The sequence below is a fragment of the Calidris pugnax genome, unplaced genomic scaffold, assembly GCF_001431845.1.
Source record: "Calidris pugnax isolate Ruff unplaced genomic scaffold, ASM143184v1 scaffold18, whole genome shotgun sequence".
Classification (NCBI taxonomy): Eukaryota; Metazoa; Chordata; class Aves; order Charadriiformes; family Scolopacidae; genus Calidris; species Calidris pugnax.
In genome coordinates this window covers 10,167,720-10,182,434 of record NW_015090812.1, presented here as the reverse complement: position 1 = coordinate 10,182,434, position 14,715 = coordinate 10,167,720, and the positions used below count along the sequence as shown (strand labels likewise).

The 14,715-nt window shown below is 38.8% G+C and overlaps 1 protein-coding gene across 4 annotated transcripts in view; it reads left to right on the top strand.

The window, feature by feature from the left end:
• Window positions 1-14,715, top strand: part of ST3GAL3 (ST3 beta-galactoside alpha-2,3-sialyltransferase 3) — a 195,474-nt gene that overhangs the window by 31,296 nt on the left and 149,463 nt on the right. Inside the window, exons 3-4 of one of the 4 annotated variants that reach the window (XM_014939199.1) lie at window positions 11,646-11,693; window positions 13,704-13,859. The exons of 1 other annotated variant lie outside the window; for it this stretch is intronic. In XM_014939199.1, the coding sequence (XP_014794685.1) occupies window positions 11,646-11,693; window positions 13,704-13,859 (204 nt within the window). The remainder of the gene's footprint in view (window positions 1-11,645; window positions 11,694-13,703; window positions 13,860-14,715) is intronic. 2 more of the 4 variants (XM_014939200.1, XM_014939201.1) reach the window with 2 other exon arrangements.

The following is a 14,715-nucleotide window of genomic DNA, read 5'->3' as shown; positions in this document are numbered from 1 at the left end:
AGCTCTCAATTTCTGAAGTTCCAGCCTTTGGTGAAAGTAGAGTTGGCAGTTTCACATGAACTCCATCAAAACCATTTGATGTTTCAGTGATGCTGATACTGCTGGATCCCTGTTCTTAAGCAAGCTGCTCCCTTGTCTTGATGTTTTGATTAAAGCAGTCCATTGATCTGGGGTGGTTTTTGTTTTCTATTTCGGGCGTGGTTTTTTTTTTTGCTTTATTGTATTTTCCAGAGGCCCTGCAAGTCCTCTGAAAATCTGTAGCCACTCTAAAGAGCAAAGCTAATACTAGTTTTTCAGAGGCATGACTGTACAAGGTAGATCATTGCATTGTGGCAGATCTGATCATTTGGAGCTCAAAATTTCTAGTGTTTGAGAAGGATGTGAGGAAAAATGTTTGTGAATGTGTGTGACCAAAAAAATAAAAAAAGGAGTTGCATCAATAATTATCGTTCTACTGAACTTAATTTTAGTTTCTTTCCTTCAATATTGTTCCAGCTTATAATAGCAGTAGTAGTAGTAATAATAATAACAATGTCATCTATTGTGTTTGCATGTTGCAAACATGCAAGAGACTTTATGGCTTTCCAAATAGGGTCACTCAGGATTTTCAGCCTGTACAGCAGATGAGCATGGTCACATTGCTCATCTGTGTGCCAGCTTTCTGGTAATTTATTGCCTAGTTCTGGTTTACCCGTGAGCTTTGTGTCACTGCAAGCTTAACTTCTGACAGACAGCATCTTTTCAGTACAGTTTATCCATGGACAACAAGTGGTCTTATGGCTGGAAGAGAGACTGGCCTCTTTCTTAGTCCTAGCCCACCTTGGGAAAGTGGCTCCTTGGTTGTGCTTTTAGCCACTGTTGACTTGGAAACTACACTGAGTTGTGTGGGGGATTTTGTTGGGGTGTGGTTTTTTTGGTTTTTTTTTTTTGTTTGTTTGCTTTGTTTTTTTAAGAAGTCTTGCTTGGTTTGTGAAACAACTTAGGTGCTCAGAAGTTTAATTCCATTGATCCTAAAGTGGAACCAATGTTTCTTAATACTTAACCTTCTGGGTGTCTTTAAGTCTGTTCTCTCACTAGCTTGTTTCTCTGCCAAGTGCTAATTTAAAGGGATTCATTGTATTTTGGTGTGTGGTGTGATAGGAGGAGCACTTTTTATCTAGATTATCTCCAGCTGTATTTGTCCGGGGCTGGGCAGTGTGATAATTGACTTCCGTTTCTGCTATTGGAATAACTTTTTCATTGTCCTGCAATTTCTGCACATGGAAATGAGGGGCTGCTGACAGTATCTGGTCCATCTCTGTGTTATTTTTCTTACGTTTTGCTGAAGCAAATTTTGTATTCAAATCAAATGCTTCTGTAAAAGAAGGTAACAGGAAATGAGAATCTATATATGCACTGTTCAAACCTATTGTGTAGTTTGTCTTTTTTTTTTTTTTATTTGGGGGGCTGCTTTTTGTTTGTGGTTTTTTTCCTCCGGGCTTTCATAGTTAAGCAGATACTCTGGGAACAGAGTAGCATTTGTTTCTGGCATCTTTTTAGGATGCACAGATGCCTTCTGGAACATCTTTATTTCAAATTTGCATGTGTCAGTGTTTGGTTTAGGATGATGCAAGGTTTTTGCATAGACATAATGCCCCTCGTAGACCTGTTAGTGTGGCTGGAAGGTGAAGACAAGTTGAAGGCACACAAGCTGCTCTTTAAGATAGAATCATAGATACTTGTGCAAAAAACATGCGTGAAAAAAAGGATCCAACAAACTTTCTGCTCAGTATCACCTTTCACGTTAATAAATGGTTTAGGTCCTTGTAATGCAAAAGAAAGTAGAACATTTGCCATTTTCTGGAGAAGATGACTATAAAGTACTTTTATTCAGGAGCTGGTTCATGCTTATAAGCTTTTCTTGTGCCTTACTCCTTCCTGTTATTTGTTTGTGTTGTGGGCAGACGCAGGAGAGAAGTGTCACTATAAAGCTGTCCATATGAGCTTGCTGGCAGTTATTCTGGCAGCTGGGCCAGATGTTGTGCACTTTTAAGTTTTTGGGAGGCTTTTGACCACTGGCTTAATATCATAAGTGGTAGATCATGTTCAAACAAACTCAAGAATGTGAGTTTCCTGATGGAAGTATTTATACTTCTGCTTTTGAAGAAGGAGAGGTTTCTGAGAGCTAGCTTGGAAAAGCCAACACACAGAAGACATTTTTTCCATACCAGGGAGAGAGAGGGGGAAAAAACGGTTGAATGGCTCCAGTAGGCATAAAACCAAGGCCAGGCTATTAAAATAGTTGTTGTCCTAATTGGCATTAATTGCATGTAAGTATCTTTATTTATGTAAAACAAAGATAATGTGCAGCAGCCTTCCAGAGCTCTCTGGCAGTTGTGTGAGTGTATGTAAGTTTAAGACACTGTCATTAACACACTTCTTAGGCTGTGCTTTATTAAGGTTAAAAGTGCACATCCATTTTGATAAAAATACTACAAGAGTAAAGCAAAAATACAAAAGTATTTCTAATGATGATGCTTTTTTTTTATAGTAGCTAAGGTAAAAATATATATTTTGTTTGCATTATGAAAATACAGAATTAATTTTCCTTATGCCAGTGCTGTGCAATAACCTAATCAAGAAATTTTAGTATATTTGTCTGTAGTTTGAACCTTTTCTTAAGGATAAATTTAAGGGTATTTTACTTTCTTCATATTTTCAAGCTGCTAGTTATGTAGTAGAGAGTAATAACGTTTGAAAGTTTTCAGGTGTTTTTGATATGGAAGTTGTTCTAAAAGATTGTCCAAAAGTTATGTGATGTGAGCACTAACCAAGAACACTGAAGGGAGTATGCTATTGACGTTTTTCTAATGATTGGAATAAATATTATTAGGTTAAAATTGTTTTAAAAATACTTTGAGAACAGTTTGCACCTTTTGGAGTGTGGTTGAAAGCAGTCAGAGAGCATTGACCAAATAATTTTTGTTTACATCTGTTTTGCATCACCAAAATATTGTGGAGTCTGCAAATGACTCAGTGGAGTATTTTTCAAGGTTTTATGCCTAAATGAGTGTTGTTAGGTACTTAATTAAAAAAGCGAAAAAAAAAAAAAAGTATTCTTACCTGACTAAATAATGGCTATACTAATGATTATTAGACACATTCCACACAGAATAATGAGATTTATCTTTGTTTCACTAGTTTTCTATCTCAAGTCATGTTGGTTGTTAAATTGGTTGATCCTCTAAACATTCCTAATGGTTAGGTCTGAGAGTCCCACCAGTCATACACAGATAAGTCTAAATACAACTTCCCCTGTATCCCCTGATATATCCAATGTACAAGTCTCCTGTTAATTTTGATTAAAAAGACAGCTCTAGTATTGTTTCATCGCTGAGATTATCAAGGAAACACTAGTAGTGACCCTTTTAAAAGAAATATGTTAAAGAATTCATGCTTTTGAAGTATTAGCTAGAGGTATACATTCCAAGGAAGATACATATTCTGAACCTAAAGCGAGTGCTTTCCATTTCAGTGCACAAATACTGTGTTTCTTGATGAAAATAGCTAATCTTTCATTCATTAAAAAAATACGGTTTCTCTTCATGTTGCTTTGATTAAAGACTGGTACTACCATTGATGCTCAAAAAAATGTTTTTTGTACTGAGCTGGTAGTATCTTACTGACCCACGTTTTCACACTTGTTCCTGTGTAATTCCTCAACTGCCAATGTACATTTTCTGTCTTGCACATGGGTTGTAAGCTTAGAAGAGAGAAGTTTTACTGTTTTGTAATTTATTGCATGTTCCACTATGGAATTTCGGTGTATGTCTGACTTCTTGGTGCTACAATAATAATTGAAAACAAATTATGAGACTTGCCTTAGGATATGAGCTCCTGAAAATACTGAGGATCTGCTTGGGATTAATTAAAGATTTCTCTCTGTCAAGAGAAAAACCTTTCAGATGCCAGCTTTGTTGGTGCAGTTTGGCCTGTTTGCTTTTGTGATTTTTACGGTAGATCTGTACCTTGTGTTCCTCAAAGCCAAGTATATTTTCACTGAACTTCTCCACCATCTTGATCTCCCCTTCCCCTTTGCATTTGGGGACCATTTGTTCGTCTCTTCTGGGGAGAGCTACCTGGTACTGTTAGCCTTCCCCTGGAACAGGGGGCTGTGACAGACACCAAGGAGCTACAGATATTGGATGCTCGGAGTGAAGCACCACGTTGTCATTGTGCCCAGAGCTTTGTTGGTCACAGCACTGCGAAGTTATGTAGTAGATCCAAATAAATGCTGATCTTATGAGCAAAACATACCAGCCCTTCCTGCTACCAAACAGTTGTTTGGGCGCTGCTGAGGACAATAGCAATGTAATATCCTTCTGAAGCATTTGCCAGCTGGCTCAGGACACCACATCTTTTCATTCAGTTCATTCATTGCAGAATAAAGAAAATTGGCATGCTCAGAACATGTTAAAAATACATCTGTTCGGAACTTGCTTAGTTAATTTGCCACTTCATTACGAACGTCATGATGGAAAAGGAGTGAAGCACCCTACAGCAACTGTAAAAGTTGGTTAGGTTCCATGAAATTCATAAAAATTCATTAAAGAAATATTACTACATCTTTCAAGTTGTATATCACTGAGAGTTGGCGTTTCAATTAAATGACAGGAAATTGAGAGCTGATAGAGAATTACTTTGTAGTTTACAACGTAACCAGTAGATCTTGATGCCACATGAAATTGAGACAAGTGATAATACTTAGTCATATCCATTCTTACCTCTCATGTCTTTATTTTTTACAAGGGAAAAGAAGCAGATTGTTCATCTTTACAGGTGAGAAATGCTTAATTCCATAAAGGACTTGTTCAGGGTTGGAGAGGTTATAGCAAGATTACCCACATTGGCTGTGTTTTAGATTGGCCATGAGTTTGCAGAGACAAGCTCTGAACCAGCTGTGTCTGGGCAGAGCTTGTTCCTGAGGCTCATCCCTCTGTGCCCAGTTCCTTGCCGTGGAAACTGGCCGGCTCCAGGCTGAACCCAAAAGGGACCAGGTGCCTGGGCAGAGTGGATGGACAAGGAATTTGGGTTCAACTCTAAGCTTGGCTGTAAAGTCATCTGTTGATAAAAAGGGTGTGTTGTTGGGTCAGCCATAGAAATGGAGAGAGAACCTGTATGGCCTACTTTAGTACTCTATGCTTTAAAAGTTAGTACTATATAAATAAGGAGAGTATTTAAAAGAGATGCTGACAAGAGCAACATTGTAGAAACTTTTCAACTTTGTACAATGCATGAGTGAATTAAATATTTAGATCAGAATGAAATTTTTCTATTTTTATAATATTTCACGAATATACACATTCTCAAATGAGGGTGGATCCTCCCCTACAGGTATGTTATATGAAACAAGAACCAGCCCGATCCCACATCTCCGTAGCGACACGAGTATAGCCAGGTGGCACATGGGACAGGCTTTCAAGTTTAGCACAACAGAAACACTGCAGCACAGCCTTGTTTTAAGACAATTTACTAAAGTAGAAAATCCAGAATATATTGGAAGTGTTCTTTGCAATCAGATGTTTCCTGTTGCTGAAGATGTGTCCTGTTGCTGAGTGACTTTTCCCTTCCCATTAAGGGAATAAGTTTGAACTTTGAACCTGGGTCTCCTATCAGTTGCAGACAGCACTGGACTGAAACTTTTCATATGGGTTGCTTGCCAAAACGTGCAGTCCCAGTATTTACTGCTGTAAGCTTGCACATCGGTGATTAGGAAGTGTGCCTGTGCTCTGTGTGTGTCGACTTCATATATTCCTCATCTTAGATATTGAAAATGTTACAATAACGGTGCTCAAACAGTACATTTGAGATTGTAACTTCTTGTGGTGTCTTAAGCATGGGATTTTCACAGAGTAGGTATGTAGGAGCTGAGATTACTAGTAAGAGTGGTCTCATGTATGTTTCCTTTGACCTTCAGTGGCACTGTATGAAGTGGTGCATGGGGATGTCATAATTAGTTTTGGATAAAGAATATGAGTAACTTGGAGCATCCTTGAGGCTGTGGTACAGAAGATGTTCTTGTAGTGACTGGTGCTCATGGCCCAGACCATCTCACTCTGCTTAGAAAAAGGCAGAGAAGTAGGAAAATCAGTTGTACTATAGAAGAAAAAGCTTAGTAAAGTGGAATAAAACAAGCAGTGGAGGAGATCACAACATTAATGCAAAAGTAGGATACTTAAGAAATTAGTAGGGTGGCATTTATCATTAGACCGAATAAATTACTTATCCCTTCCCTAAATCTGTCTTCAGCAAGTAAAACAAAGCATTAGGAAGTGAAGGGTTCTGTGTCAAGTAATTCATAAGTGCAGGCAATTGTTCCTGTGTTTCACTAAATCTGAGCAAGGATGTTCATACTTTAGTGAGATCTCTGTGAAATAAAACGGAAATTATTTAGTTCCCTTCAGTTTCTTGGATATAAGAATTATCCAGAATGTTGCATAGTCGTAAGAGTGGATTTTTTTTCCAAATGTTTTTCCTTTGGGGCAAGGGATGTTCTGAGAATGATCTTCTTGCCAAATGAATCCCGACAGTACCATGTTTTCTGAGTGGCACTGCTTTTGTGAGCTTCGTTTTCTGACTAGATGACACATAAGGATAGCTTTTGTTATTACTGGCCTTTTTGTCACTTACTTATGAAGAGTTTTGTGCATTAAGTGTTCCTTCTCTTGTATACATCATGTTCTAGAATATTGAACTCAAATAGAAAATAAATTTTGATGGCTACTGGCGTGTTTGATCCTGTCCTTTTCGGTACTCAGCTGAAAAAGGGAGACAACTGAGTGACAAACACTTTTCTTTATGGATGGTCTTCTAATTCTGTGGTAAAAAAGCAGCACCTGAAGTCTTTCTTTTCATTCTGACTCTGAATCAAAATTTCATTCTTTAATGTTGTTACTTGAATTGCTGTTCAGGTGATGAAGCTCTGCAGGATATCTGGTCTCTGATCAAGGTCCGGAGGTAGAAATCATATTTAATAACATTTAAAGTAGTTTGCAGTTCTGTAAGAGTCCATCAGAGTATCTGGAGAACAGGGACATGGAATAAGACGCTTAACAGTGGTCATGCATGCAAGAAAGCAGTGCAGACCTTGGAGCTTGAGTCTCTGTATGAGGATGTGCCAAATTACAGCCTTATATTGTGATGTATTATTGTATTCCCTGTTTGGCTTGGTCTGTGGAGCGTATTACTGTAATGATATGTGGTATCGAGGCTGTGTTAAGCCTTTATTATTAAACTCTTATAACCCCTGTGGGACTGATGGTTTGTGGTTTCTCAGGACCACTTCCAAAGCAGCACGCAATCATTTTTTTATGGATTTTTTTTTCCTGGGGATGTTGGTTTATTGCTAAAGTCTGGTTTTGTTTTAAAAGGAAAAAAAAAAAGGCAAGAGAAAAGGATAAGAGAAGTTATTGATTCAGCTTCTTTGGTTTCCAATTGGTGAGTCAAATATCTACAAATCCTTGCAGGGAGAATTTGTAAAAAGAAAAAAAAGTTAGTGGCTTCTCAGAGGGACTTACTGTAAAAGTCTTAACTGAAATTCTGAAACAGCACTTAGGTAAACATACAGGTTCTTGATTAAATGTGGATTATATAAAAGTATGTTCTCATTCTGTGTTGCCACTGCTTGTTTTCAGTTTGTGTATTACATTTTGATCAATGATGAAATCAAAGCAAGGACAGTATTTGCATTGGAAGAGGCAGCTCAAGGTTAACAAAACAAACAGGAGGAAGGATTTGCAGGAGACTGAAGGTGGGGAGCACTGGAGTGGAAAAGGGATGTGTGTGGGTGAAGAGATACAGGGTCAGGGACACCTGAAGTGCATCCTTTGCCTCAAATACAATCAATCCTCATACCTGGGTGGCTTATCTGGAGTGTGGTGTAACTACAGCAACAAGTGTAGCCACCTCAGATTTGCAGGGTTTTTGTGTGTGTTTTTTTTTTGTTTTTTTTTGTTTTTTTTTTTTTTTTTATGTGGCCACAGCACAGGTGATTGTCCAGAGGATGCTGCCAAAATTTTAATGTAAAAGTTTTGTGAGCATGCAACCTTTGTTTTTTTTTTTTTTTTTTTTTTTTTTTTTTCCTTCAGGACTAAACTGTGTGAACTGTGTTCTTTCAAAGTCAAGGTCAGCTCTTCATCCAGTATGGAGCATTGTTGGAACAGAGTTTAAATTTGTTCCCAGAGCAGCATTGAGTCTCTCTGCACAGTCTGCCTTGGAGCTCCTCTTTCCCAAACCAAACAGGATCCTTGTGTGTGTTCCATAGTGGTGAGATCTCCTGGAAGAGGGGTCTCATACGGCAATCCTCCAAGCTTCAAAAGGGCTGTGGTGGAGGACATTCAGGTAGCCCTGCACAACACTGATTTTTGGAGGGATGATGGAGCAGATTCACATGTTGGTCCATTTTTTGGTGCTGTAGCTGGATGGTGGGTGGGAAGGTAACCCAGAGCATAGGTCCCGATGCAACTTTAACGCTAAGTTGACACAACATGACCCAAAGCAACTTTGCAGTGTGCCTGGTGAGGTCTCAGATGTTGTTATTCCCAGCACCGAGAGTGTTCTAAGTGAATGTTTCTGCTGCCTTTGCTGTTTCTGATGGATTGGATCCAATCCAGAATTGCATTTGGATTTTGCTGTATCTTATATTTTCTTTTTTTTTTTTTGCTTTTCTTTTTTAAGGTGCTGTAGCCACTGAAAAAAATGATTGTAGCTAACGTGAAAACAGATGTAAAAGGCTGGCATAGTGGTGTGTGCAGCCTTATAATAAGCTGTGCATATTGGCAAGTTATTGGGTGTCACATTTCATGATTTGGGCATAAAGGCTGCTCTCCTGTTAAGAAGGCAGAAAAAAACCCAAACACTGAAGCTGCTTTATGGAAGTGGGTAGCTGGAAGGTTGGGGACTGCTCCTTCAGATATAAACACTTCTTGGCACCCAAGCAAGGGCATATGTATGTGGGTATGTTTTACATAATGTCTTATTAAGTTTTATTTGCCTTTGAAAGATAGAACAGACTCAGGGCTGTGGGGGAAGGCACTGGGCACAGACTGAGAAGCCTCTTTATCTCTGGAAAAAATATTCTAGAAAGCTGGGAGGATCATGAAGTAAGTGATATCTGGAAGAGATTTGAAGCTAGAAGCAAAGAAGCTGTTCTTGTGTTCGTGGAAGCAGACCTCGGTGTATTTGCAAATAAATCTGGTTTGCCTCAAATGCTTATCTCCATCATCTTCTGAAAAAGATAACCTATAGCTTTGAATTCTGCTGAATTCAAATAGCTTTCTGGGCAGAAGAAAGGTGACACAAGATTATCTTCTCAGCCTTTTTCAAGTTCATAGCTTCTTCCCTTTTGAGGTGTAAATGCCAGAACTAAACACAGTATTTTAATAAAGATCCATAGTTTGTAAAATTACTTGCCGGTGGGGAGGGATGAGGTGGGGCAGGAAGAGGGGGAGAATTGTCTGTAGTGCAGGTCATTCACAGTGAATTTCATGTTGAAACTGTGAAACTAACAGTCACATGGAGGACTGGATTGGAAAAGGGAGCTCACATGCTTACTCTGCTTGTAATTTTTTTTGTTTATAGGAGGAAGATAATGTTCTCAGTTAAGGGAATGAAACTTTATACTATTTTTGTGGGCTGCAATAATGGTATTAATTTGATGCTTGTAATACTTTTCAGCCATTCTTGGATAAGTCCTAATATTTCATGCGAAGTGTGTGAATGCAAAATATATTGGAGGAAAATGAACAGTGTTTAAATTTGGCGTTAACTACAAAGCAATACTTTATGTTGATAAAAATCTCAAGTTTTTTAAAAGTAGAACCCCACAGAGATACTTCAGAATTAATTGATGGCAGATGAATTTAATGCAGCTAAAATGAATTAAACCCCTTGCCATTTAGAATAATATAAAGATGTCTGAATTTTATTCCCAAAAGAGGAAATACAGTTGTTAAGTCCAGATGGATTTCTATTTTTATTGGAATAAGTTTTGAGACTAGTAATATCTTTCTTTTTTTTTTAAATGTTACTACCATAATGTTGGATCTGCGACAGCACAGACCTGCTTTTAAAAAACTGTTTTAAATACGGTTAAATGAACAGTTATACTAGTTTATTTTGAAAATTAGCGCTTTCTTATTGAATTTGTAAGAGTTGGAAAATAAGTACGAGGATGACCTACAGTATAGAAAAGCCAAGGGCTCAATCCTCTGCCAAGTTATCAGCTGAAACGTGGTAACTGCCCTGTCTGTGACTGTAGCCTGCCCAGATGTAAGGTGATGCAGTGGCAGCTTAACCTCTTTCCAGCACCCAAAATCTGACTGTGCTTTTTGCCTTGCACTGAGGGCTTGTGCTGGGGCAGCTGCTGTGGTGCTGCAAAGGATGCACCATCAGCTCATCACATCTGAGGCCTTGGTTACAAAGAGCAACTTTGAGGGATTCAGTCTGTTCATTTAGCTGAAGATAAGAGGCAGTTCCGCTACTGCGGTGTCAGTTTAAAGCTTCTCATTCCATAAAATCATTAGTCCTGTCATGGTGGTTTGTTCTTTGCTGCTTTTTAGCCATTGACAAGTGGGCTTTAAGTTCTGGGCCCAGTTCTGCTCCACTGGTGATGGAGTAGAATTCAGTAGACTTTCTCCTTCAGTTGGGATTGGTATCAAAATGGATGGTAAATCAGGAGGCTTACTACCAAAATATGTGTTGGTTTGTCTCAAGTAAGAATGCAGCTGGAAAAAACCCTACCATTGAGCATGGTACCATATTGCAGCTCCACTTGGAACAGAATATCAAGTTATTACTGATATGTTTTGCAAACAGGTCCTGGAGGTATGGTATATGAGGAAAATGAATGATTGATAAAGAGGTCTGGATCATGGCATGAGCTAAATGCAAGCTGGCAATAAGGGTTTCTATATGGCCAAATGTCAAGTTGCATGTGTGAAAGCTAGGAACTGGAAACCACAACTGAAGTAAAGTGTGCCCCATCATATGAAACAGTAACTAAAAGTATGGGGCATTAACTGATGAGCAAGAGTTGTCATTTGCGATCATGGATAAAAGCGCTGTTGTGATCCCCAGATGGCTAAATAAAAGGGTATCAAGCAGAGAGGTTGTATTTTCTTGATACTTGGCACACAGGGTACAAGGGTGAAGGATACTGATAAATTGAAATGTATTCAGCTGTGGAACCACTAACGTGAGTAAAGATGTGGAAAACATGGTGAGAACTGCAAGGAGCACAAAATACTTGTCTTAACAAACAGTGTCAGGGAAGAGCTACATTTAATAAGAAGAAGCTCTCCAGTCTAGCAGTTAAAAATATATTATGATTCAGTTTTGGTAAGGTTGACCAGGCTTATTAAGCATGAAATGAAATTATTTTCAATAAATTGTAGGTACTTTGTTGGGTAATCACATTGTGATTTTTGCATCCTCCAGCGTTCTGCCTTTGCTAGATGCCTGTTTTGTCTGGCTGGTGAAGAAGTTGTTCTGCTTCCTGGTGGAAGGGAGCATAAGGAGTTACTTAAGAAAAATAACAAGAAACTGTTACGGCAAGAAATGGTGCTAAGAAAAAAAGGGGAAAATGAACTTGTACTCTTGTGTTACAGATTCAGTGGTTCTTTCCTTTGACTCCGTTGGACATACGATAGGCTCAGGTACAACATTGCCTTCTTCTCTATCTCCCACCTCATAACAAGGCTTCTATTTAATCGGACATGGTAGCCATGTTGGGAGGCAGGTCACTGAGTCAGACTTCTCTGAGAATCAACCATCTAGCCAAAGTGGGTAAATAGGTCCTTTTGTAAGTTTAGTGAAAGGACTAAGGGTCTTAGTGCAACACGGGGACTAAGATGTGGGACCCCTTCCATTACCCAGTAACGCAGATCACCTGGACACGTTACATGCGTTAGTGATGCGGTTTGTGCTTCTTTTCTCATGTGAAAGGCATTAAGATGATGTCACCCACCAGCTGAAGAGAAACTGTTCCATGCTACTAAGAGAGTTTCTCAGCTAAACAAACAGTTGAGTTATTTGGGGAAAGACATCGGGAATGCTTCCAGGAAGGAGAAGGCGAAAGAGTCGTAGTTAGACAAACAGGGCTGGAAACTTTTTTTTTCTGGGTGGAAATTGACCAGCATTATCAAACCTCAGGGAAAATGCTGCCCAATCTAATTTCCTTTGGAACCTGAACACGACCTTCAATTAAACTGAACCAGAAATTAAAAATTCTTTTGTGTTGGGGGCACTTCATGAAACTAGTAACTATCCATTTGGCTACATGTAATATGTGAGTCGTAGCCGAGGCACACCATAGAGAGCACAATACTGGATAAAATTCAGTTTACAGTGTATGTATGATATATGAAGTGCAAAGGAAAAGCTAAGAATTACTCTTATGAGTTAAAACCCTTTAAAGATGGGGATATTTACTGTCTTGGGGAAAAAAAAAAAACAACAAACAAACTAATCCCAGTGAAGATTTTATATTTTGTCTTGCTTACTAGCCTTTCCTCTTAGGTTGATAGGGGGAACGTGCTGCCTTCCAACATAGCACCTGTCTTCTGCCTGCACAGTTTGAGAGAGAGCCCACTGCCTGGCACTAACAGCAAAGCTTGAACACAGATTTCCAATTTACTAACCCCCGAGCTAGTGATAGTAACTTGCTTTGTTTACAACACTCCAAATGCTTTCTGCTCTCCCTGCATCTTCTCTAAAACTTATATCAACCTGGAAATGGATCTATTGTGGGTGCGTGGTCTGGTGTGAGAGTATTGTTAAGGTGCTGAGTGCAGAATGGATATGTTGTTGTGTGTATGGGAGAAGAGACCCTCTATTAACTCTCTTTAACTACTTACTATCAGTTATAACTGAAGTGTGTCATTGCCTGCCTCCTTCTGTGTTAGGTGATGGTTTCTTTAGCCTGCAAAAGCAGGGGAGAAGTTGCATAGGTTTGAACTACGAAATCTGTGAGTAAAATTCAGGGAAATACTTTGATTACAGCTGAGTATGTCTGACTCTGTGTACCTACACCAGAGTTATGCTGGATTGATGTTGGTACAGCTAAGACCAGAATTTGTCCTGGAGTCAAATTTTAAAATATTACTTATGGATTTTTTTCCCCTATTACTATTTTGGCTTCTAACTGTTGTGAAAACAGTTAACCTTGTGGATAGCTTCCAGTGCAGGGGATCTATGGAGTTAATCATAAAGGTTGTGTTATGATACTACCAATAGGGTGGTAAACTTAGTTATGAAAAGTTATGAAAATAGTTCAACTGCTCCATGTCTTTTGGAGGTCTGTTAACATGGAGGGTGGGAGACAAGCTAATACGAGCTAACAGACTGTCTGGGTCTGTTTTAAAAGCACTGGTCTTTGTTCTGCTTGTATATTGTGACTCAAGCTTGGATTGGTTTGGAGTGAGACAGTAAAATTTGATCTTTTGTAAACCCTTCCGCTGCAACGAGATTGAATTTCTTTGTTGAAGAAATTTGAAGAAAATTCATATATTGGGGAAGAGAGCCTCAGAAATGTCTGAGAATGATGTATGTTTATTGCTTTCATATTTAGTACTTTGCATTCACTGTGCTGCAAACTTTAACTTGCTCTGAACTGATATGTGTAATATGATGTCAAGATGTGTGATGCCTGTCCAACTGAGGGGTAGCTTTCCTTGTTGAACAGGAAGGAGAGAGAGAAAAACTGTGGCTATTGTGCTTCCGCTGTCCATCCCATCTCACCCTGCTGCAGACCCAGGAAAAGACAGAGCCCAGAAAGAACCCAAAGAAACAATGGCAGCTCCAGGCCCAGCCATTCCTAGTAGGTGATGTTTCAGGTTGGGGTAAGAAGGGACTGAAGTAACATACTTTGAAACATAAAAATACCTATACCTTTTTCTTTATTAGTTGGGATTAAACAGCTGTGAGTAATAGTCTCCCTGTTAAGATTTCATGCTGCTTAAAACTAGTACTCATTAACTTATATTTGCATATTAAACAGTTTCTTAGAATTGCTCTTTTGTATTTGTAATCATGCCATGTGAAGGGCAATGTCTTGTTGCAGCTTCTGTATTTTATTTGAATTGACTGTTTGTCCTTATCTTGGTTTTCCCCTTACTCTTTGTCCCACACACAAATCTCAAGTCTTCAGGGAGACTGGAAATCTGTCCTTATGCATTTCAGATAAATGTCATTCTCTAGGTTATTCCAGATAAACTTCCTGAACTGAATGTTCAGAAGATCATCTGGTTCTGGAGCCTTCAAGTACTGCTTCATGGAAGATCATTAGCCTAGAGGACATGAGAATGAAATATGCTTGGAGAGAGAATGAACTGAGATTCACGCTGTGGTCTAGCCTTCGTGAATCCAGATGTTTTTGTGATTTTCTTCATCGCTGCCCCCTTCCCTTGAAAGACAAAATTTGATGCAGCAAAGATAAATGTTTGATGTGATTTCTAGGCCAGTGTTTCAAGCCATTTCAGAAAGGAGAGTGTCGTGCTCTGAACTTGGGAAACATAAAGCAGGACACGGGGTGTTTGAGGAGACATAGATTTCATTCGTTTGCCATAGACAGCTAGTACTCTTTTTTTTTTTTTTTTTTTTTTCCCTATTTGTTTTTTTTTTTTTAAAATGTAGCAATTCTTAATTTCGGGTAGAAGGAAAAAAAAAAAAAAAAAAGCC